Below are 25,452 nucleotides of genomic sequence, written 5' to 3' on the forward strand. Positions count from 1 at the left end.
AATATACGGTCAATGTGCTCAATCCACGAGGGGGGAAAAACTGAGAAGTCATATATATTTTTGAAAATGTGGTGTCCTAAATGTATAACCTGCAATATTTACAGTTTTTCAATGGTTATTTAAATTATAGATTTTAACGTATAGTTATTAAAATGTCTTATCTGATCACTATTCATAACCCAAAATGAATTGTTTGTAAATGTCTTTGTAAACCTACAATGTTGAGTCAATATGTTTAAAACCATAATTTTGATCTCTGTCAGTGCTTACATAATGTATGCATTTCTATTGACTATTTTCCACTTCTCACAGCAATAGGGAATTTGCCTTCTGAAAGCTGAAACAGTACATAGGCCTATTACTCATTACTATCTATTAAACTGTGTTACCTTATAATAACTGCAAAACTGATCACATAGACTATTGACCCATTTTTTATGTTTTTGTTGTGATAGGAGACTTGTAAACACATTATGTAGGGCTGTAATTTGGAAGGATACCCCAAATGATGTTTAGAAAAGTGATTTTTCTATTATAAAATGCAATTTTCCGAGCACTATAGATATATATGCAATAATTTAAGTGCTATTTGTGTGTGCAAATTGTACGGAATATACCTTGAATGCACTTTTATTGTTATCTTTTATTATCACAATTAGGCATGTTTTGGTATCCTTTGTGAGAGAATGTTGTCCATCCATTTCTAGGCATGGAACACCTACCTGTGTTGATGGGACAGGGTTGAGATGGCCCATCCAAGGAATTCACCAGTCAAGGATCCTGTCTTCAGAATTGAAAACTTTTGAATGTACTCATCATCAAGCTCTCAGAGGTCATCAAGGATCAGCTTGTAGCCTAGGCTATACGACGTAGACTTATGGGTGTCACGTTCCTGACCTGTTTTCCTTTGTTTTGTATTCATTTTAGTTGGTCAGGGCGTGAGTTGGGTGGGTTTGTCTATGTTTTGTATTTCTATGTGGGGTTTTGTGTTTGGCCTGGTATGATTCTCAATTAGAGACAGGTGTGTATTGTTTGTCTCTAATTGAGAGTCATACAAAGGCAGCCAGGGTTTCACTGGTGTTTTGTGGGTGTTTGTTCCTGTGTCCTCACAGGACAGTTGAAGGTTAGTCACGTTTGTTGTTTTGTAGTTTGTAGTGTCTTGTTTTGCTGTTTGTTCATTAAAAGATGGCTTATTTCCCTCAATCCGCATCTTGGTCCTATCCATGCTCCTCCTCGTTAAAGGGGGAGAACAACATTGACTGCCTTTACAGAAACACCCACCACAACAGGACCAAGCGGATTGAGGAGAGAGAGAAAGAACTAAGGCACTGGACACAGGAGGAATGGTCTTGGGAGATCATGGACGGAAAAGGACCCTGGGGAAGGGTTGGAGAGAATCGCCGCTCTCGGGAGGTGAAGAAGGCAGCCACAGCCCAGGAGCGGTGGATTGAGGAGGCAGCACGGATGAGAGGCTGGAAGCCCGAGAGGCTCACCCAAGAATTTCTTGGGGGGGGGCTAAAGGGGAGTGTGGCGAAGCCGGGTTGGATACCTGAGCCAACTCCCCGGGCTTGCCGTGGAGTAAGAGGGCGTCGTACTGGTCAGACACCATGTTATGCGGTAAAGCGCACGGTGTCCCCAGTACGCGTGCTTAGCCCAGTGCGGGCTATTCCACCTTGCCGCACTGGGAGGGCTAGGTTGGGCATCGAGCCGGATGCCATGAAGCCGGCCCAACGTATCTGGCCTCCAGTACGTCTCCTCGGGCCGGCGTACATGGCACCAGCCTTACAGGTGGTGTCCCCGGTTCGCCTGCATAGCCCAGTGCGGGCTATTCCACCTCGCCGCACTGGCAGGGCTACGGGGTCCATTCAACCTGGTAAGGTTGGGGAGGCTCGGTGCTCAAGAGCACGTGTCCTCCTTCACGGTCCGGTATATCCGGCGCCACCTTCCCACCCCAGCTCAGTACCACCAGTGCCTACACCACGCACCAGGCTTCCAGTGCATCTCCAGAGCCCTGTTCCTCTTCCACGTACTCTCCCTATGGTGCGTGTCTCCAGCCCGGTGCCTCCAGTTCCGGCACCACGCACCAAGCCTCCTGTGCGTCTCCAGAGCCCTGGACGCACTGTTCCTTCTCCCCGCACTCGCCCTGAGGTGCGTGCCCTCAGCCCGGTACCTCCAGTTCCGGTACCACGCACCAGGCCTAGAGTGCGCCACGAGAGTCCAGTGTGCCCTGTTCCTGTTCCCCGCACTCGCCCTGAGGTGCGTGCCCTCAGCCCGGTACCTCCAGTTCCGGTACCACGCACCAGGCCTATAGTGCGTCTCAGCCGGCCAGAGTCTGCCGTCTGCCCAGCGGTGCCTGAACGGCCCGTCTGCCCAGCTCCGTCTGAGCCATCTGTCTGCCCAGCGCCGTCTGAGCCATCTGTCTGCCCAGCGCCGTCTGAGCCATCTGTCTGCCCAGCGCCGTCTGAGCCATCTGTCTGCCCAGCGCCGTCTGAGCCATCTGTCTGCCCAGCGCCGTCTGAGCCATCTGTCTGCCCAGCGCCGTCTGAGCCATCTGTCTGCCCAGCGCCGTCTGAGCCATCTGTCTGCCCAGCGCCGTCTGAGCCATCTGTCTGCCCAGCGCCATCTGAGTCATCCGTCTGCCACGAGCCATTAGAGCCGCCCGTCTGTCCCGAGCCAGTAGAGCCGTCCGTCAGTCAGGAGCCGCTAGAGCCGTCCGTCAGTCAGGAGCTGCCAGAGACGCCCGCCAGTCAGGAGCTGCCAGAGACGCCCGCCAGTCAGGAGCTGCCAGAGACGCCCGCCAGTCAGGAGCTGCCAGAGACGCCCGCCAGTCAGGAGCTGCCAGAGACGCCCGCCAGTCAGGAGCTGCCAGAGACGCCCGCCAGTCAGGAGCTGCCAGAGACGTCCGCCAGTCCGGAGCTGCCCTACAGTCCGGAGCTGCCCTACAGTCCGGAGCTGCCCTACAGTCCGGAGCTGCCGTACAGTCCGGAGCTGCCGTACAGTCCGGAGCTGCCTTACAGTCCGGAGCTGCCCTACAGTCCGGAGCTGCCACTCAGCCCGGACCTGCCGGAGTCCCTCAGCCAGGACCTGCCGGAGTCCCTCAGCCAGGACCTGCCGCCCCTTATCCCGGTGCTGGTCCTTATCCCGGTGCTGCCCCTTGTCCCGGTGCTGCCCCTTGTCCCGGTGCTGCCCCTTGTCCCGGTGCTGCCCCTTGTCCCGGTGCTGCCCCTTGTCCCGGTGCTGCCCCTTGTCCCGGTGCTGCCCCTTATCCCGGTGTTGCCCCTTGTCCCGGTGCTGCCCCTTGTCCCGGTGCTGCCCCTTATCCCGGTGCTGCCCCTTATCCCGGTGCTGCCCCTTATCCCGGTGCTGCCCCTTCATTTAGGTGGGGTTAGTGGGAGGGTGGTCATTGGGAGGGGGATAAAGAAGCGGGGATTGATTATGGTGGGGTGGGGACCTCGTCCACCGCCAGAGCCGCCACCGTGGACAGACGCCCACCCAGACCCTCCCCTAGACTTTGTGCTGGTGCGCCCGGAGTTCGCACCTTAAGGGGGGGGTTCTGTCACGTTCCTGACCTGTTTTCCTTTGTTTTGTATTCATTTTAGTTGGTCAGGGCGTGAGTTGGGTGGGTTTGTCTATGTTTTGTATTTCTATGTGGGGTTTTGTGTTTGGCCTGGTATGATTCTCAATTAGAGACAGGTGTGTATTGTTTGTCTCTAATTGAGAGTCATACAAAGGCAGCCAGGGTTTCACTGGTGTTTTGTGGGTGTTTGTTCCTGTGTCCTCACAGGACAGTTGAAGGTTAGTCACGTTTGTTGTTTTGTAGTTTGTAGTGTCTTGTTTTGCTGTTTGTTCATTAAAAGATGGCTTATTTCCCTCAATCCGCATCTTGGTCCTATCCATGCTCCTCCTCGTTAAAGGGGGAGAACAACATTGACTGCCTTTACAATGGGCCTTTTATATGTTCTGATTCTTTGTGTTGTTGATTGAGTATATATTGAGGCTTTTATAACCAAGCTAATGCTGATGAAAATAAAATCTATCTCGTCTATTTGTTTGTCTGTTTGTTTGTCTGTCTGTCTGCTATAGGAGGATGGGCTCATTGTAATGGCTGTAATGGTATAAATGGAACATAGCCAAACATGTGGTTTCCATATGTTTTGATACCATTCCATTTATTCCATTCCAGCCATTACAATGAGCCTGTCCTCCTCTAGCTCTTCCCACCAGCCTCCTCTGGTCTGCATGCAGACAGACAGGCAGGTACGTAGGTAGGTAGGATGGTAGGTATGCATGTAGGAAGGTAGGTATTTATGTATCTGTCTGCTGATCTGTCTGGCCGTCCATCCGTCCATGTTTTCCTCTAATGTTTATGCAGTGTAACTAGAAATGTAGGGTTCAAACTTTATTGACATTGGTTTTGTTTTTCAGTTGCCTATAGTCATTTTTATTTCTTCAAATATTTCAATTTAATATTGCAAACAACTTCACAACATACAAAATTAATTATATTAATCCAGAAACATATGTCAATGAATAAATTTTATATATATATATATATATTCTTATATTTTGTCCTCTGGTGGGGATAAAAAAATAAACAGCAAAGCTTTGACAACAGCACCTTGACATAGTATGTAATTCCAACATTACCTTGAGAAGTTTAGAACAGTAAACAGATAAAGTACTGAGGAGGAAACCCTTACTGTTGAGTATGTAAACGGAATGTTTTGGTCGGTATCATATCCTTTTTTCTTAGGTGGACAAATTCTCAATTCACAATTGAAGCAGCATGCAAGTTTTTTTAATGGAACTCGTCCTCACCCTCTCCCTCATCCTCATCGCTCTTTTCCTTCTTTCTCAAATTCTTGGCAACGTAAACAAACCACAATGTCTTGAGGAATGTGATATAGTAATTTAAACTGGGCGCAAATGACTGATCAGATCTTTTTTTAATTGTTTACAAGGTCATGAATATGTTCAATAAATAGACTGTAGTATCACTTTTACTGTATAAACTTCATCTTTTTTTACATGCAGTCCATAAAATTTTCATTTGACGGAATAATTTACCCTGTTATGTATATATACAAATAGATATTTTCTCTTTACTCTCTTTTTTAAACTCTCAATAAAATCTATACATTATATACACTATCTTCCTCTTTTAATGGTCAATGTGCATACACATGATGTGTCTATCCTTATAAACCGCCAGCCAATCTTCTTTTTGCTATCCATGGTGAGCGCTCGCACGTAGGACTGGGTTGTCCTGCATTGGGAGTTATAATGCCTCTTGTCTATTCCACGGCAGCCCTCCTTTGTGTACCCCATAGGGTTACATTTGGTCTCATAAAAGTATTGCTTCAGTTGGCCATTGGGGACAGGGACCTTTTCCAGGACGGTAACGGTCTGGCCAGACATGTCTATTGCTGTCTTTTTGTCCACAGCTGTCACCCACTGGCTAATACTATCACACACACTCAGCTCTCCACGCCGCGACGGGTCAGAATGCCGCCGTACCCTCATGGACATATTAGCGGCGTCCAGGTAGTTTTTGTATTCCTCCAGGAGAAAAAGCAGCGGTGGCTCTAAAGGCACTTGGTTGCTGATCATCACCCGCGATGCATACAGGTCGACATCCTTGGTCTCCGTGGTGACCACAGAGGAAGGACCCCCTCCTCCCTGGCCCTTGTCAGCCCCAGGCCCCAGCTGAGCTGCTTCTCCATCCACCTCCAAGAGCTCCTCAATCACCTGCTCAAACGTGTCTGTGAGCGAGGGCAGTCCCCCATGCTGGCCCAGCCCACCCCCGCTCTGTGGAGTCCCGTGGCCCCGGCCGGCTGTCACTGCAGCACCCAAGTAGCCTTCCGTTCGGTGGCTCCGCATACCCGGGGCGTCTCTCATGGGAGCAGCTCTCATGCAACTGAAGTATGAAATAACCATAGTAAGGAACAGGATGGTCATCACTCTTCTAACCTGGTGGATCTAGAGAGAGAGAGAAAGAGAGAGTGGAGAGAGAGGGATGAGAGGGGAGAGAGGATAAAATGTTAGTGCAACTTATATGTATATAATCTTATGTAGCTATATTATGTATTATATAATATATCAACACTTTTCTTCCATTGAGTTATCAGAGTTGTGTGCTTATACAAAATACTGTACATAATACACTCATTATTACAGTATTCCATATCTCAAGGCTGGATCACAATCTAATTGTGTTCCTTTCAGTTATTACTAAGCACCATTAGATGATGCACGCCTACCATCTCCCCCCATTACTATCAAAGTATCACATTTCTCCTCCAGCTGCAAAGAAAGCCAGCAGTCTGACACCACCATGAGTGCCCACTACTATTTGGCCAACTTGAAAATAAAGGTATAAGTAATTACCATACATGATTGGATGTTTTTTTCTGGATTGGATCTCTTTAAAAATAACAACCCAGACCTAGTTGAAATAATTGCGCATGTAACCGATTGTGCTGTTCTTGTGATTTCCATTTTTTCTGTTTCCTCATTTCCCATACAATATTTCCCATACAATATTTCCCACAAAGGCCCCAGAAGCAACATTAAGGGCTGCTGACACCAGCGTTTTCAACTGAGGCCAAGTTTTTTCAGACTGGGAGTGGATGTGGCTAGGCATCATGCTTTAAGTGTCAAAGCAATAGATTGCTAATTATCTCCTAATGGTCCATCCTATTATGAAGTGCAACCCAATATATCATTATTTTCTCTTCTTCAACAACGACAAACAACAACAATTTTTTTAACAATTATGTTAAACTGATAAGGAAACTACAGTATGTCTTCATCACCATAATCATCATCATCACTATTATCATCATCATTATCTTTCTCATATTTTGATGTTGTAATCCCTGGATGGCATGTACTGTATCATAAACACTATGTTGCCTGAATACTTTTTTTCAGTTTAGCTATTGAACAGGCAAGTTATATCATGTTTCCAATCCAATGTCATGTATTGTAGCCTAACACGTTTTATGTGTTAGCCTGACTTCACACCACATTTCCCACAGGGTTAATAGAGACTTATTGATCAATTGATTGGTTGAATACATGAATGTTTCTGACTAGGTTCAGATAAGTGACTGTTTATTTTATGTAATTTTGTAAAAGGCAACCAATATTTGTTGTAATATTACCATTAATATGCTAAACTTGATAGGGTCAAATTGGGAGCAGGATTTATTAAGGGACATAGAGATGTTTAAATAAAGGAATGCTGAGAGTGAGCAGTAGCGCTAGCAGAGACTGAGAGAGAGTCAGTAAAGTACTGGTTAGAAAAGTGAAGAGAGGTAATGTGCTTGCATCCTGACACACTCACGTACCCCTTCTATCAGATGCATACTCTGTACAGCTGCTCACATAAATTTGGTAAACAGACATTGCAAGGGAAAGAATGCCACAAGGGCCCAACAGAGCCAAAATATATGAATATATACACACACCCTCATCCTTCACCCCTAGCTCACAATAGCATCTCTTACCTTTATGCCCTATGAGTCACAGCAATTCAACATATCCACGGACATCCCAGACCCAGAGTCAAACATATGAAAACAACCACAATATAAGAAACCTAGCTATCGCTCTCCAGAGGGGGGCATTTAAAAATAGCCACGGCAGGGCTTTGACTGCACTCTACACTCTGCACCCTCCTTGTATCCTGACCTGATGGAGGAATACGCTCCAAGCAGATCCGCTCCCCCACCAGGCAGTGTGGCGGACGGAAGGACCTTAGCAGAAGGGAGGGGCAGACCCCACCTAAAAAGCATTTGTTTCATTCTTAATTGGTGTCTGGGGCCACGGCTGCGATTAGCCAACGCCACGGTGACTGCCATAGAGATATTGCATCTATAAATAGGCGTGCTGGGAGTCTCACAGTCTCGATTGAGAATATCACATCCTTCTCCTTAATGAGCCGCTGAGTCCCCAAGCTCAGTGACGTGTTTCTCCAGAGTGTGAGTGTGTGTTAGAGGGAAGGGAGGGGATGGAGGAGGAGAGGATGGGAGGGCTTGGTTTGTACGTGTTTGCAGGGGGATGGGGGCATCTTTCCTCTTACTGACAAAACAACCTTGGAGACAAAACGCAGCCAAGCAAACATAGATGAGCAGGAAATCATTCCAACATTTTCTCAATATTGTAATTTGAAAATAATCATTCATATGAGGTAATCCTTTATCATCCTATAAAGTGTTCCTGTGACCTGTCAAATCCAGTCATTAGGCTGCCCCAATGATCTAGGAAAACAAATACATGGACTGAAATCCCATCACACTGCTTACTGATACATGAACTGATTGGGGGTCCATCTTCATGTAGAAGATGCTGCAGCAGAGGTAGTAGTCCTTCTTCCCTGATGGATCACTGGGGCTAAATTGCAGTAACAGGGGGTGGGGAGTCAGTGCAGGCGTCATTTTGCAGCATAACAACCACCGATGACGTCTCTCCCAGGTCTCCATAGGGGACAGGATGGAGGGGAGGTGTTTTGGGGGCAGTGCCACTCATCAGTGTGCAATTGCCTGCCAGTCCTCTGGGCCTCCTCACACCGGGAACAACAAATAATTTTATTTCGAACTCGGCTATTTCCTGTTTCCATCAGGAAAATCAATATGGCTTATGCTCTCAATCAACATCCTGTTAAAATGCAATCTAGCCGATAAATCACTTCATTGCTGTGGGACTGGCTCAGAATAACAGTACTGTCTGAGACCGATCTAATTCAAACCAAAATAAAAGTGATTCTCACCATGGCTGATATGTTTTCATTTAATATATTAGATTTGAGAATATCTTCAGCTCTGAATTGGATTTTACTGTCAAGATTTTTTATCTCCAGGTAATCAGTGCAGTCATATTTAATTATCATGTACTGGATATGTACAGGATGGGTGTGGAAGAGAACAAGCAAACTTCCACACTCTATCCAGCCATAACATATATTCCGTAATATCAAGATTCCATAAATAAAATCAGTCCTTTACAGTTGCATTTGGTGCATTCAGAACGTTCATAGATAAAAGTTGACGGATTTCCACATAGTGGCAGGGCTTTACGATGACACATTCAGATGAGCACCTGTTCAATTGTTGTGAGAGAGGCCAGCACGGCTATACGGTTGGGTTTAGAGATAGCTTGGTGCCTTGCAGTGTTTGCTCTTCGTGTCAGGTGGGGATTATAATGAAAAATCTCCCTTTGACAGATGCTGGAGTGGATTCACAAACACAATGGTGTTTCAACCATGTACAAAACTCAGCACATGACAACATATGACTTCATATTTCACTTACACTTAACTTACACAGTCATGAATGTGGGCAAATTTTCTGTGGCAATACATACTAACTTTCTATTTCAAAGAGTCATTTTCTCAAGATTCTTGTCTTAACAGGCCTCTCTTTTTAAAACGTTTTCACTTTGAAAACACATTGTCAAGTAAGTCACTACGGGGGGGAAATACCCAGTCTCCACATGATCCAAGATCCCTGTACATCAGCTTGTGCTATAGCTACACCAATCAACATGTTTACCTATCCAGTCCATTAAAATATGACCTTTGGATCTGCTCCAAATAAACCTACCTAAAAGATAATGCTTCATTTATATGAACTATATATTTTGGAAACATACTAGAGGACACAGTCACAATATACAAATGTAACGCCATTATCCTTTTTCCCCGTAATAGCTAACAGATGCAACCAAGAAACCACGTGGAAGCCTGTTTTGAGAGATCTGCTCCCTATCTGACACTTGCAAATAACATCTTGAAATGGATAAGAATCATAAAATAAATGTAATGACCACTTAAAACAAGACATGTTAAGACAGTTGGAATATGTTCCAGTAGATCATGAAGGCCCAAGTGGCATCTTTTCCATTGACAGACAATGTGGGCGTTGTCCTCCACCACTTCCTCTGGAAATGTCATTAATGTCATTAATGTGCCAGGTTACAAAAGACAGGTCCAATAGCCTATATATCACAATATCATAATATTCAAAGGTTACCCACTTCATACTTAAGCCACCTCCTGATAAACGTAGTACTCTAATAAGTGCAACATTTCCTGCATGTCTATCCGTAAGTTGCACTTACAACTAATTAGTGGTGCAACATGCTAGCCTGTCAACGTGACTGCCAACCAGGTCACACAGGTAAAATGATAACTGCTTCAAAACCACAGCCTAACAATATTTTATTATGTGTACATTGGCTGTTAAAATGACAAGTTTCCAATTGCTAGCCTGTAATACCAGTGTAGGCCATCTTAATTAATAAATAAACATAAGGTCTACATTACATGTCAATGAATTTATTGACCCTGTCAGACAGTGTCCCTACATAGGTCGACAAGCCCAGTACTCTGTGCTCTCTTTGGGATTTTTACAACCATTAAATAGCCCTTATAAACCCGTAGGGTAATTACATTTAGCAACATGATGAAAGACATGTCTTGAAGATAATGACTTTCATCAACAGTGCTCAAGTTAGCTTATTAGCCTACTGCACATATTCATATTTAAAGGAATCAGCAGTATCTTAAGACGATGTTGATTGGAATTTGATTGCAAGTGGTGTATACGAACAATATTAAGATAAAGGGGCAACAGCAGCACATAAGACCTAGACCTAGGCCTACTTTAAAACGGCTGTCAAGATGTTTCCATATATTTGCGCTAGATGGCGTATTAGACCACGAAATGTTCTTAAGACACATCCTCTCTCTTTCTCTCTCTCGAACACACACACACACACACACATACACACACACACACACACACACACACACACACACACATACACACACACACACACACCCACACACGCACACACACACACGCACGCACGCACGCACGCACGCACACACACACACACTTACTTACTTTAAGGCGATAACAAAGTCAAAAAGGAAAACATGAACACTTGTAGACTGAAAAAGCAAAATGTTACTAAACAAAAAGAAAATCGTGTTAACCGTATGGCATTAATTCATATTTAGTTAGTTTTCCAAGTCTGTGCCAAATTTGGAGCCTACTTTCAGAGCTATTTGATGCAATGTCCCGAGACAAACTAGCCCACACTACAAAACAGCAACAATCTCAGACAGAAAGCAAAAAAAATCTCTACACCAAACATTAACAAGGTTTACTTGGTAAACAGCAGTATCGCGGCGCCGCTGGGTTGTTCTTGAACTAGAGCGCATAATATGTCATATTTGTGGTATTTTCCGCGTGCTCCTTGATAATTGCGCGACTGCTCCATGTAGGGATTCGTTTTATAATCCGTATATTCATCCTCGCCTTGCCTTGTGAGGTTATCCGGATTATGAGAGAGCTAGACTAACACTGCAGGGTATAGCTGAGCATAGGCCTCAAGTTTCCTATAAAGTCTTAATGACTACATCAAACTTTTGTTTTCATAATTTGCTTACAAACCTGTCTGTTTTTTGAGAAAAGATAGTCAATTTACAGATTGTTAAAAAATGTGTTATCTGAATTACGCTGCTATATTATTTAACATAACATTTAAATGCATTGCATTTATGGATTATGGGTTAAAAGGAATAATCTACAATAGGCCTACAGCCCATGTGGGTAGGCAATGTAGCCTACTCGCCTATTTCTTACAGTGGCAATAGCCAACATGGCTAAATGTACAACTCTTCGCATTAATTAATTAGCTAAATACATCAGGAAACTAAATTATTACCTCCCCTGACCCCTTTCGTGGTCCCTATTAGAAATTCAATCAGCATAATAACGCCGTTTTTTATTAATGAACAAGAGGATAGAGTTACACGTATCCTCTCTCAAACTGCGACAAAGTCGGTGCGCCTGCATGATCCCCAACTTGATTACAATACTTTTAAAACATCTCCCCACTCACAAAACGAGCGAGCATCGACACAGCAGAGCGAACACGATCAAAAAAGTTTAGAAAAACATACCTTTTACTGCCCAGTCGTAAAGGAGACCATTCAACAGGACAGTGTCATCTGGGATGTTTTGGACAACCCCCTGTGTAATTACTTAAGCTATATTTTCCCTGTACTGTCCGACAGCTTCGGGATATCTCTTCAGCTTTGGAGCAAATAGATTAAATTATTGATGGTGGAAATTGCATGGTTGAGGTAATGGACTCCCATGGCTGCACCGCTCCTTTGGAGATCGCTTAAAACAGAAGGGGTTGCATGCTATACGCCGCACCGCGACGGCACTACGCGATGAGAGACCTCTTGAGCTTGAAATGACGACTGTATCCCTTGCAACTACAGTAACTTACTACATAATGACGTTGCAACATGTGACTCTCCGCTGGCTGACTGGTTGCTTGCCACCAAACACAGTTACCAGAGTCCTAAAGCAGGCCTAGCTCTCATCATGCTTTTTATACGCCTTTGGTCGACAGATGGGAGTGGGATAAAGAAGGGATTGGCCATGGATCTTTCTTCCGTGTTTCACTGACATCAGATGTGTTATTTTTGTAGCTGTACTGTACATAAAAAAATAATAACGCATTTGATTCTGTGCCATGTGGCTACATTGCGTGTCATGATAAGATGTGATTAGATCTGCTAAGATGTCCGAGGCTTATAGCATATATATATATATATATATATGTCTCTACTACTTAGAACTTGGTCTTAAAAAATCCCGAATAAATCATGAAAATAAGAAAACCAATACCCTACCCAAAAATAGAGATTCTTATTCCATGTATTTTACCAGAAATATGGCATTTCTTTAGAGAGCACTGTTACTTTTGTTGTGAAATTGGACAGAATCACACATTCACTGCGACATAATTATTTCATTAATGTGTTATAACTAAGTGTATATTCTGTATGGGATTGATTAAGTCTACAGAAGACTTACGACTAGCAGTGGATACATTGAAATGTTCCTGTATAGACCAGGATATGTGTTATAAATGCAAAAGGTAAGCCTGCCTAGCTAGACCTCGTTTTCCTAAACCTTTGAAATGGTTCATCGTCAGATCCCATAGGTAGGCTATGCCATGTATGTTATACCAACAAAACTATGAGTTACAAGTAGATATAACCATCTCAGGGAATGTCCAAAGTTAAGACAAAGAAGCATTTGAATAGGCTAGCTCTCGAAATTGTTGTAATTTAAATTGAAGAAGCCGCAGATTCAATACAAAATAGCCATTTACCAGACGCCTTTATCCAACGTGACATATAATCATGCGTGCACATATAACTTATCTGTGGGAATCCCTCGTTGTGACATTATACCAGTGCACAAATATTCAGCAACATGGACAGCGCCGCGATCAGCGCGAGAAAAACAACAACACCATTGACAGTGTTGCGGTCAGCGCGCCCACGAACTAAACATTCAGCACCACGAACAGCGCCTCTATCAACGCGCCGCATACTCAACATTCAGAACCGCGGACAGCACCACGATTTGCGCGAAGTGAAGGACTAATCGCCGATTGCGAACTAGAGCTACTGAACAGCGCCGCTTCCAGGCAGCCTATATATAGAATATATAGAATATATATATAGAAGATTCCATGTCCTAGTTGTTAGGATCTATGCAGACGGAAAGCCTACTGGTAGACACTTTTTGCCATGATAGCAATTGTCTCCATTCCCTTTTCCCCTAACATAAAATTGTAAACTTCTCATAACACATAACTTAATAATATGAAAGCAAAAGTCTTATCAATAAATGCAAGGCTTCTCAATATTAAAGGTATATATTCAAGAAAATGTACACGTTATTCTGAAGATCCCACCAGTGTTCAATAAGGCTTGAATCAATAAACTTGGAAAAGGAAGAAAAAAATGTCTCACTTAAATTAATAAAGCCTTTGACTTAAGCACACAGTGGGTGTTCTTTAGAGAAGTCAAGTGATGAAGAGAAAAGGTTCTGGGCTCAACCTCAGTCAAATGAAGGAAACATCTCATTGTCCTTGTGGCTTGGACCTCCTCCAATTAACGATTTATTGTGATGTGTTTTCTATATGGCCATCGTGATTCTTCTCTGTACAAGTTAATGAGGTGGATGGTTCTTACTTGGCATATAGCAGTATGGGATTGAATGCTCACACCTGCTTTGTGATTCACTCCACCTCCAACACACCTGGGGACATGCCAAGATGAATATAGCCCTCCCTGAAGGATCACAGTAGGCGAGGGCAAACTCTGGATGACAAAGAGTTGCATCAGCAATCGCTGAGCGACATGACTCCAAAAAAAAAGAAGCTTGCACGGGGGCTGTTCCAACAAGGTAATTCATAAATAAATCACTTGGCATCTCATTAGAAGAACAACAACATGGTCTCTCTCATATCTGCAAATACAGCACGATGCAAGGTGGCGTTCTAAGTAGTGGAAAATTCAGGAGACTTGTTACCTAAGATAGTTTGTTTGAGGAGATTATTCAGCATTTTGTGTAGAGCTTCAAAATGCGTGTCTGAAATAAAGTGCACCGCAACTGAATTTAAAAAGCATAGTTGGGTCACGTTTAAGCAAAGTCAGAAAGAGCTAGCCAATACCGAGTACCATGCTGTGCTATGCTATGCAATGCTATCATATGCTATACTATACGTGTCAGTGCTAATGATCAGCCCTTGCACTTACAGTACACTATGTGTCTGATGAAGGTTACATTGGGTGCCTGATCAGAACTTGCTGCCCCTAAATTAAAACTCAGACACACATTCTAACATAAGACCCTTATGTTATGTTGAGCAGTGAACCAAACTGGCTTTCAGCATGCCACTTTCAGAATAAAAGATTTCAGACAATCACCAATCCTTTTTCAGAAAATAGACATCATTCTTGAAGTTAAGTGTGGGACATCTCCCACTAGGGTTATCTTTGTCAAAAAGTCTCATTGCTATGCAAAAGGAGTTCTCAAGAGTGATGGGTACTTTACCATGAATTGTGTGGCAAGCCAACATTTCCTTGTTTCACGTCTTTCATAACATTACAATCCTTGGACAGAAGCGGCCTACTGTCTTTCTCTTACCCATTGAACAATTTTCTACTCAGAAAAGGGCAGCATGATGAATTAGATTTTTTATGTAAAGACGTAAAGTTAGGCTACTTGAATGGTACTATGAGGTGGTTTGAGCATGCCATTTAGAGCATGTGATGGAGCCCTGTTCACTCCCATAGGTTCTCGTAGGGGTTGGTGGCAGTAACCAGAAATCTGAAGCATGGAATATACACTCTCTCCAGCTTTTACACCATTTTCAATGTAAGCGAACATTGAACTTAATTTTGTATTTTGGGTGAACTAAACTTTAAAAACTAAAACAGACATCAACTTTTAAACAGATGGTTCTGAAGTCCATAAACAAATAATTTAGAAATATTGAATAACGTTTTGAAGTTAAAGTGTGGTTCATACAACATGATGGTCTTCTCTTATCGAACACAAGAAGCACACACTGTGGCACCCTATACCTGCTCTTCACTGACCAGATGCCCAAAACAACACTGATGACACTACACACAGGTATACATCTTTTCACATCTTGTCTTGCCAACTGTGACATAATTCTGACAAGTCAGCGATGCCAAGATCCACACTGTGACATGAACATTCAATTAAGACACCTTCAGAAGATACCTCTTGGAAGTAATCAGACGATAGAATAACAAGGCTCTGTGGCAGCATCAAAATGGGCATCATAAGCATATCTGATGAGAATTAGCTACTCTATATCAAAATTCACACTTCAGGGTACAATTAACCCTTTCTCTGCTTCCAATGAAACATAATAAATGTCCGGCTATAGTGTTATTAAGAACCAGTGGTAAGTTTGAACTCTCGTCTGTCTATGTATATACTCCCCAAACCCTGTGGGAACACCTGGATGAGAAAATGCATAATGCATAACAAGCTCAGTTCAGGGGAATTTGCAAGAAGTCTCATATATCTTTCTCTCTCTCTCTCTCTCTCTCTCTCTCTCTCTCTCTCTCTCTCTCTCTCTCTCTCTCTCTCTCTCTCTCTCTCTCTCTCTCTCTCTCTCTCTCTCTCTCTCTTTCTCACTCTCTCTCTCTCTAGTTCTCTCTCTTTCTCTCTCTCTTTCTCTCTCTCTCTCTCTCTCTCTCTCTCTCTCTCTCTCACACACACACACCCACACACCCGCACCCACACACACACACACACACACACACACACACACACCACAACACAAAACAACAAAAACACACACTTTGTTTCATCAAATTGACTGCAGCACCAACTCACACAAATGAAATGTACAGAAACAGAAATGTTTGCCAGAAAGTCTGTAGGATCTAAGCTGAGCTCTTATTTGAGCACTACACCTAAGTATTTCAATAGGTAAGGTAAATGAATCGCTTGCCCCTGTCCATAACACAGGCATCCAACTTAATGTCAATATCCAAAGAGTGTGGAAAGCCAACCAGTGGTAGAGCTCAGCACCTCATTGCATATTCAAACACTCATGGCAGGTGTCCTGAGTCCAACTCTACCACATAAGACATCTCAAAGTTATGCTGAATACAGATATTAATTAGGCTACTGTACAGACACATATGCATAATATGCATGCACAACAAATGCTTTTACAATTACATCTATTTTTCTGAGCACAATGCACTCTCTTTAATCAATCACATGTAAGAACGGAATTGAGTTGATTGTAAATATGACAATTCCCTTATGCCTCTTTTCTGTTTTCTGAACAGACGCAATTCATCGGACCTCATTGTTCCACACACACAAAGACACACACGCACATAGACACACACAAACACACCCACGCACACACACACGCACCGAATTGTCCTGCAGTGGCGTCATGCCAGCAGCCAGTCAGACTCATGTCTCGTTGGTTACAATTACTGGAAAAGCAGCACAGCAAGGTATTGGTTTTGGAAACAACAACCTCGACATATTGTGTTGGAACAGCTTTTGTAATCGTGTATTCCCATGATTTAAACTAACCAAGATGTGTCTCGGCATCGTTGAATGGATAAATAGCTGGATTCAAACGTTTCAACCCGCCATAACTCATTATGATGACATGATAACTAGGTGGATGGAGGTGCTGATGATGAAAATGATGACGCCACCGCTGCCGATTATAATCCGATTATTGGAATATTGTTATCATTAGCCAATTAATATTATGATAATCATTAGCCTTTTGTTGGTTTTGATTTTTACTGTTACGGAAATGTTAAATTATCCCCTATCCAATTACGCACGAAAAGGATGGAAAACGTATAATTGTTTTGTTAAAACGTTGTGTTGAGACACGGAGTTCCAACTGGAGTGTTATCAACTGTTAGCCTACTTCAGATCCTACCATGTAAAATTATAAAATACTTCCGAGAGCTATAGGCTATAGCTACAGCTATACATATTCATAGTCCTCACCATTTAAAGTTCATGAAAGGTTGACTCGGCAAACTAAACACCTGTATAGGGAAGCAAACAGAAATATCTCTCATCGCCCTGTGAGTCATCTATAAAGAATGAAACACGCATATACTGTCAAATATGATGCCACAATAGCATTTCATGTTATTTGGAATGAAACATACCATCCTCAGATTTGTTATTGACGCCCACCCCAACTCTGCAGCGCTAAGGGTGCGGAGAGGGGGGCGGGTTGAGGGAGATTCTCAGTAAGATAACACATCCCCATTTATGGACTGATCCGATGACGTACATTGCAGAAAGTTCTAAAAAAAAACTTCATACATACAAAGTGTGTCGTGCCACCCCACAGACCCCCCCTAACCCGCCTCCGCTCTTCCCTCCCTCCGCACGCCTACACATAAACCCACGTCTCCTCTTGCTACGACTTTCCTGAAGAAAATATGTTATTCCTGAGAAAATGATTAAAATAAAAACCTGACCAAATAAGAAATATAACAAATAACCTAAAAATCTAACAAATAACAATATACACGTTGCTTTGTATGCAGCCAATTTGTCATATTGTCGCTGGTCTATTCATTCATAAACCCACTGCAACAAATAAAACGAAACCGTTTTAGGCGATCGATTCGTTAAGCATAGCCCTAGTAATTATCATCTTATTATGAGGCCTATTATATAAAACATTTAATTCATAATATGAACATGATTCCTCTTCTTATTATTATTACAGCTGATATATGTTACAACACACAGCGTCATCCTAGCTAACGGGTCTCCTGCTTTCCTATAGGCAATAGCCTAATAAGTATACTCATTTCGTTAAATTATTAAGTACATTATTTAATTAAATAATGAGTCACGCATGGACTATGTTTTAAAGAGCCTTATTTGGTTCTCTAAAGCAAGCTAGAATTGAACTTAAACATATAATTTAAAAACACAATGAAGCTGTAATAATTCAGACGTAGCCTATAAATGAGGATAATGCATCAATAATGCAGTGAAATGTAACCCCACTGGAAGCCTCTTGATTAAAACAGGGCTGCGAGCGCTTGTGGGCGTTGATATCTTAGGGTTTCTCGCGCAGCTGTTTGCCATTCAATAGCATCGTCCTGAAATCAGAATATTTGAACTGAAGCCGTACAAAGAGATAGATTGAATACAGACAATATCCACAGTTTCTTCGCTGGCACGCAAGACGAATTTCTAAAGTCCGTTGGCTGTTAAGTCAGCAAAAACATTGTCGCGGACTAATCAATTTGAAGATCATCGCAATCTTGCATGTCTGATTTTCTACTGTTTTAAAAGCACACTGCTTTCAGACAATTTCTTATCAAGCCATCTTATCTCGCACCACCTTCAGCCAGCAATAGCCTAACATCTGTCAATAGGCAGTTTGACCACGCCTATCTTTCTTGTAATTTCATATCTCTGATTGCATCTTTGAAATTGCTCTGATTTCTATGCGAGGATTTCTCGGTAATGTTTGTGTTATTCAAATTTCATTAAATTATTGTGTAATTTGTGGTTTTGCTATTTATTGTAAAGGTGGAAGTTGTCTCCGACAGGTCGAATGTGCGCGGACAAAGAGGGGTAGCAGGTGATGCTAGCACTAGAGTGAAAGCGCAGTATGAATGAAACCGAGGAGCGGCCGTAGTAAAAACACAAGTGATTTGATCGCGATGACGGAGGATGGTAAGATGTTAAGCAGATAAGAGTAAGCTATTTTTTGCCGCTTAGGGTCGAGAGAGGAATAAAATAGTTTGATATGAAAAATACATATAGGCCTAGATAGATAGATAGATAGATAGATAGATAGATAGATAGATAGACAGACAGACAGACAGACAGACAGACAGACAGACAGACAGACAGACAGACAGACAGACAGACAGACAGACAGACAGACAGACAGACAGATAGATAGATAGATAGATAGATAGATAGATAGATAGATAGATAGATAGATAGATAGATAGATAGATATGCCCTAATATGAAGCGAGTCAGTGAGAAGGAGGTAGCCTGGGTTGAGGCTAATATTTTATTTAGGACATGCACCATTATTCTGCTTAGTGCCGGGTAGAATGATTCATGAATTGCGCATTCCAAAGTTCCATTTCGATTGGGAGACAGGATCCCGTAGCCTAGATTGTGTTGCAGTAAATGTAAAAAAATATATTTGAGTGATTCTAAAGGTTTTGTTTACGAGTTTTATTAAGCTTCCCTTCATGTATAGCCTTGGTAAGTCACTCTGAACAAGAGCGTTTGCTAAATGACTACAACATAAACCTAAACGAGTGCTTTGCGTGTTTAATTTAAGGCTCCATCATGAACTCATAGTAATGATAAATATTGTAATCTGTATGAAAATATACATCCTTCAAATGAAACTTTGATGAGGTGAAATAGCACCCTGCATAAATCCATAAACGCCGACTGTTATCAATCAAATCAAATCAAAATAGTAATTCAAATTGGAAAATAATTAGCTGGATATAATTTCACGCAAATCAATGCACAATACCATGACGGTGCATTTGATAGGATCCAAGTTCAATTTGAAACCACAAAACAATATAGACGATAATGAAAACGATGGCGGATGAATAACAATGAATCACAATGGAGGGAACTCTTACCTTTTTAAGGGCTGACAACCACTATCAGGGGTTAGATCTCCAAGACCAAGACTTGCATTTCCCAAAGTTAACGCTGTATACCAAGACTGGAGCTTGAAAAGAACGCACGCCCTATACAGCGGCTCTAAGATTTCAACTTTCACATGCTCTAAGTGTCGAGACAAATCTCAAAGCGCAAGCCCTTCATTGATACGCGCTTTTCTCCTATTTTCCGTTTTAGATCACAGGGCTCCCTCAGCATACTCTTACCAAAAGTTGAAAAAAATTCCCCAGCTTTGGTAAGGGAACAGCAAAAGAGAGTTGATGTCCACTTGGTGTTTTAGTCCATGCAACGACTCCGGTGCCTCTGTCCAACGTGCTGAAAGCATAACACAGCGAGGGTAACTAAGGCGGCAAAAAAATCTATAGTTTTGTTAAGTGCCATTTGATACTGCTTTACTCTACTGCTTCCCAACGCCTTGTCACGTGAACGTTTTTCTCCCCAAGCCCGTCCTGTTAATATTTGATCACATGTTGGCCGGACCTTAAGAAAAGCAGCACCTATACCAAAAGCCTCTAGTCACCACAAAGGCTCAATCAAATAGCATCTCCAAAATAGCTGTACATCTAACAATGCTGATCCTACTGCGTTATTGTCGTACTCTTCAAGTCATGTACAGGGCAGAACGACAGGTACACACATGTTGCTTTCATTGGCACCACACTTGAAAAAAGGATATTCAATACATACCATAAAACCCTGGTTGGCAATATACACAACCTTAAAGCCCTCAAAGACAATACAGCACACTCGCTCATTGCGCGCACAGATGGTACAATATATCCCAATACATAGTTTACCTGCATTTCTTGAGCTTAGAAATGAATGTCTTTCATTATTTTTACGCAAGCTTTGCCAATATCATCCTTCTTAACAAACACATGGGTTTCTGTTGAGAGTTTCTTAAGTAGCCCACAGAGTCCATCCCATCATCCAGCTAGCCTAAATTAATTCCCGGATTAAATCGCAAGCATTGCTATTTCTTGGATACCATTCCTGTTTCGATTGTATTTCCATGTTACTTACCATTTTCCTCAACGCTGTCCTGGAGATAGAAGTGTCTTAATATCCACTCACTCCAACAGATGCTGGTAGGTAATGTGTCTTGTTTGAAGTCATCATATGAGAACTTCTGCTGTGCTCAGTAGATCGCCCACCACTTCGGTGACTTATCAATCTAATAACCCTTTGCAATCTCCGCGTGCTTAAACTCTGTAACACCTTGGTGGCTCTACAGTCAGGACAAACAACAACCAGCCGCGATTTTCACAAAAGCCTGTATAGATAGAAAGACAGATATACGCAATACCCTCTCCCGGACAACGCCATTAGAGGTCTTACGTGATTGAAATAAGCGAATGCAGTCAAGTTTATGAGGGACCCTAACTGACTGCTCAATGAATACAATCTCAATTATTTAGATTAGGCTATGTTTGCACAATAATGTTGAGCCCCCTAACAGTTGCACAATATAAGACATATGCACGAAGTAGCCTAGGTTATAGCTTTTCCTGCCTATCTATTGTTACCACTCAGGCAATATTACGCAAAGCCGGCACAACTTTTAACATTTTGATTTTTTTCAACCAGAAGTGGGATGATACCCGATAAGACAAAACATTCTCAATCTTTTATCGTCCCTCTCGCTAGTGAGATGATGTTCTTTGAGAACTTGTTGCTGCTAAAAAATAAAACTAGTGTTGAGGACGAAACAGAGCCAGACTCATATACTTACATTTGCAATATACTGTTATTTGCTTCGTTTTCAAATGCCTAGACAAATCTGAAGTGAATCCACGTCTTCAAGTAGCCTAAGCTATGCCCTAAACTTCTAGATATGTTTCGGTATTTTGCTGTAGCCCACAACTCAATGGTTTAAATCCTAAATGTTTCAGTTTACAATTGTCAATTCCAAGTTCAAACGCGATATCTGTTTTCAGTAAAATTCCATCAGTTGCACCGCGAACACTGAGCAATCTAATTGTTATGCAGTGACGAAGCGCTATGCTTGGGGTATTCGTCACACCTGTGACACTCGTATATGCGCTACAAATGTACTGGTAAGTAACATGAGTAATAGGAGATATTTGCCCAACTTTGAACCAGGATTCGAACTATCTAGGGAGCTGTAAAATAAGTGAAACAGAATGGTATTAATAATTCGTCGCTCATGGCAAATACTGTAGGAATGGTAGCCTATGGCTACATTAGATCTCTAGCATATGCACACTGCACACACCACATAGGCTACGTGGACCGTCGGACTAATTAGACAACTAGGTTTAACAATGTAACACATAACTCAATCAGAGGGCTGTACCCGAAAACACGATGCCACTGACACTTGCATGCATGGTAACCCTCCCCTAATTCTGATTATGTACATACTGTATGTCTATATTAACTTCCAGTCCAAGAGACCACTACTAGAGTAAAGAGAGATAGCATTCCCCAGGTAAACATACATAAACTCCATCAACCTCCTGTGTGTGTTTGTGTGTGTGTGTGTGTTTGGGTGGGTTATGGAAGTCAAGAGGGCTGTGCAAGACTATGAAGTCCCTGAAATCAACTTGATACCCTCAAAAACATCACATGTGCACAATCAGATAGCCTATTCTTTTTATAGATTTTTTTTTTTTACATAGCTCATCACATATCAACTAAAAGTGGATGTAGTTTCCATACCTGTTCTACAGCAAGGCTATTCCCGAAGACTGTTTTTGTTTGGCAAAAATAACAGCACCCAAAAATAAATCAGTCTCCCTCTATGGCAATGGATACTACATTTCTTTAGTTGAATTCTCACTTATTTTAGACGCCGTTCAGCTCTGTGCTAAATTAAGGCAAACTGTGGATGAACCACACATTATTAGATCACTAAGTTTGATTAGCAGTAGCCCTCCCACAAGCACATAGCGTAGCTCTCTAGAAGGTGGTACACTAGAATGTACTTCACCCGTCACCTCTCCGTCTTCTACGTCATCCTACTCTCAGTCCTCCATAGTCCTCCTCATAACATGGCAACTTGACTTACATCTACTTGTTATGTTGTTAACGCTTCTTCTGCTCCCACAGCTTTCACACACTCTGCCACTGACTCATGCTCGCCCCTTTTCCACTATCCATGCCCTCCCCCGCACTCTGCACCACAATATCTTATGGCTGACTCCGAGGTCACCAATTGATCACTTGATTCCTGGACTGCATGTTAGATGGCATGGAATTCTCCCCTATGCCATGTGCCCTCCCCAACAATATCAGTCACCTCCTGTCTACAAAATATGCACATGACTTTAAGTGTTGTAGATGAACTGGTTTGTTAGGATTATTCTCTTCTTATCTTTTCAAGCTGTGATTGAACAGATCCAAGACTGATCAACACCAAGACCATTCCAGGAAGTGATTCCTACAATGGGGCCATGTACCAAGAACTTCATGTTTAAAGCAAAACAGGTCAGTGAACAGCAGGGACCGTACATTTAGCAATCTTGAAACAAAAGTCCCAAAGCAATTAAAACAGATCAGGCAATGTTTCATTACAGCATATTCACTATGCACACAAGAGGGAACTCAGTTTCAGTCAGCACAAAAACTCAGTATGAGCAAAAAACATTGTAACAAACATATGATAACTTGTTACTCCGAGTCAACACATTGATATGATACATTTCCAGTTCCTGAATCCTCAACAAACAGAAACTAGACCAACTCCTGTGATAACTGCTCACAGGTCCCACCATTATGCATTCTTCACAGGGTCAGGGACGGACTGGGACCTGAAATTGGCCCAGGAATTTCTAATACACCGGCCCATTTTTTCCATTGAGGCGCATTATTAGCCAAATGATTAAAATTCTGTACAAAACCCCCTATTTAGACCTGCCCACTGCTAAAGCTGGACCAGAACATATGGCATTTGCCCTAACTGCCCTATGGCCACTCTGTTTCTGCAGGGGGTGAGCAACTCTTCACCTGCAGCATCATCAACTAACTACCAGTTGGATCTCTATCCAGGATTCTCTCGTATCATACAATAGTCACTAAGGCTTTAGTTTTTTGTTCATTTTATAGCAACAGTACATAGTTTTGAGTTGCAATATAATTTTTACCCTGATTTGATAATCAAAATCAAATCAATAGATCCACAGTCTGGTAGAATTCAATCATGTTTTAAAAATTGTTTGTGGGTTTGTAAGATAATTTCCTCAATAGATTCCTCATGCATTATTACTTATGCATGTAGTGCAGTCCTTAGAGATGTGTGATTACATTGGGTTTCTCTCAGTATGCTCCAACAGGTGAAATAGTGTTAGTATTGCAGGGCTAGCTTGGAAAATGCTAGGCTAAAATGCAATCCTTAGCTTGTTAACCTGTAGCTATTTATTTAGAATGTGTGTTTCTTTATAGTTTAACATGTGTTTTAGGTCATCCGGCTTTCTTGTTTACGTCTGTTAATTACATTTGGGCATAGCCTGGTCTCTGAAATCATTACTAAATGTAAAGTGCCCACCTACATTTTTTTTGTCCATCAGCATTTTCCTTCGTTGCCTGTAACGAAAACTATTATGGGTGGAAGGGTCCTAAGAGGACTGCGTATCATTACTCTGTCTTAATCTTTGTTCCATAAATATTGATAATGAGTGCCTCACGTCACGAGTTACTAGTACCTGCGCTAAAAATAGTGTACACACTGATGGTGGGATATCTCTAACCCTCAGATCCCAGTCCATCTCTTCAACTTCTCTCCCCGTGTCTCTGTTTACAGGATGTTAGGCTCTACAGATGAGCGCAGACTGAGCACATGGATTGCACAATTACTAGCATGACAGTGAAACTGTTTCACTCCCTTTTTATTTACCATTAAGAATCCTATATGCAGAAAGAGTAAGTATTTTCCTGTCACAAAAGGACATAGAGAAAAGAGAGAATTGTTTTAAATTATGCTTTTGTAACACAGACACCCCTCTCGTATTTCCACTGCCCTTTAGGAAGAGAACACTAGCAAAACCTATTTATCTTCTCATCACGGTGTGCTGAACTCTTTGTAGTTATTCTCTGTCATGCTGCACTGCAACATCAGAATCAATATAGGTTTATCAGATTACATGTCCCCTCCCCAGTCTACTTGCTAGTGTCATACCCGAGTCATATTCTGTTGGCCCAACTTGTGACATAAAGTGACTGGCCTTCATGGCCAAAACTCTGACGTAACCACAATGATATGGGGTAAAATAAAATCTAGCTAGATGAGGAAAAGGAATGTCATTACAGGATAGTTATTACAGACTATCAGTCATTTCCTTCATAACAATGTATGTTTTTACTCTTTCTTAACTCTCTTC

The 25,452-nt window shown here is 42.2% G+C and overlaps 1 protein-coding gene across 7 annotated transcripts; it reads right to left on the minus strand.

Annotated features, from left to right (window-relative positions):
- Positions 1–4,927: 4,927 nt before the first annotated feature.
- LOC129834622 (brain-derived neurotrophic factor) lies at positions 4,928–22,081 on the minus strand. 7 transcript variants are annotated; one of them, XM_055899792.1, is made up of 3 exons: positions 21,137–21,795; positions 20,320–20,428; positions 4,928–5,979 (listed from the first exon to the last, which is right to left on the minus strand). In XM_055899792.1, the coding sequence occupies exon 3, from the start codon at positions 5,956–5,958 to the stop codon at positions 5,149–5,151; it is 810 nt and encodes a 269-aa protein (XP_055755767.1). In that variant the 5' UTR covers positions 5,959–5,979; positions 20,320–20,428; positions 21,137–21,795; the 3' UTR covers positions 4,928–5,148. The 7 variants fall into 7 exon arrangements, with proteins under 7 accessions (XP_055755767.1, XP_055755765.1, XP_055755769.1 ...); XM_055899790.1 differs by having other exon boundaries at positions 20,071–20,428; XM_055899794.1 differs by lacking the exons at positions 20,320–20,428; positions 21,137–21,795 and adding an exon at positions 21,846–22,081.
- Between the last annotated feature and the right edge of the window lie 3,371 nt (positions 22,082–25,452).

The sequence above is a fragment of the Salvelinus fontinalis genome, chromosome 35, assembly GCF_029448725.1.
Source record: "Salvelinus fontinalis isolate EN_2023a chromosome 35, ASM2944872v1, whole genome shotgun sequence".
NCBI lineage: Eukaryota > Metazoa > Chordata > Actinopteri > Salmoniformes > Salmonidae > Salvelinus > Salvelinus fontinalis.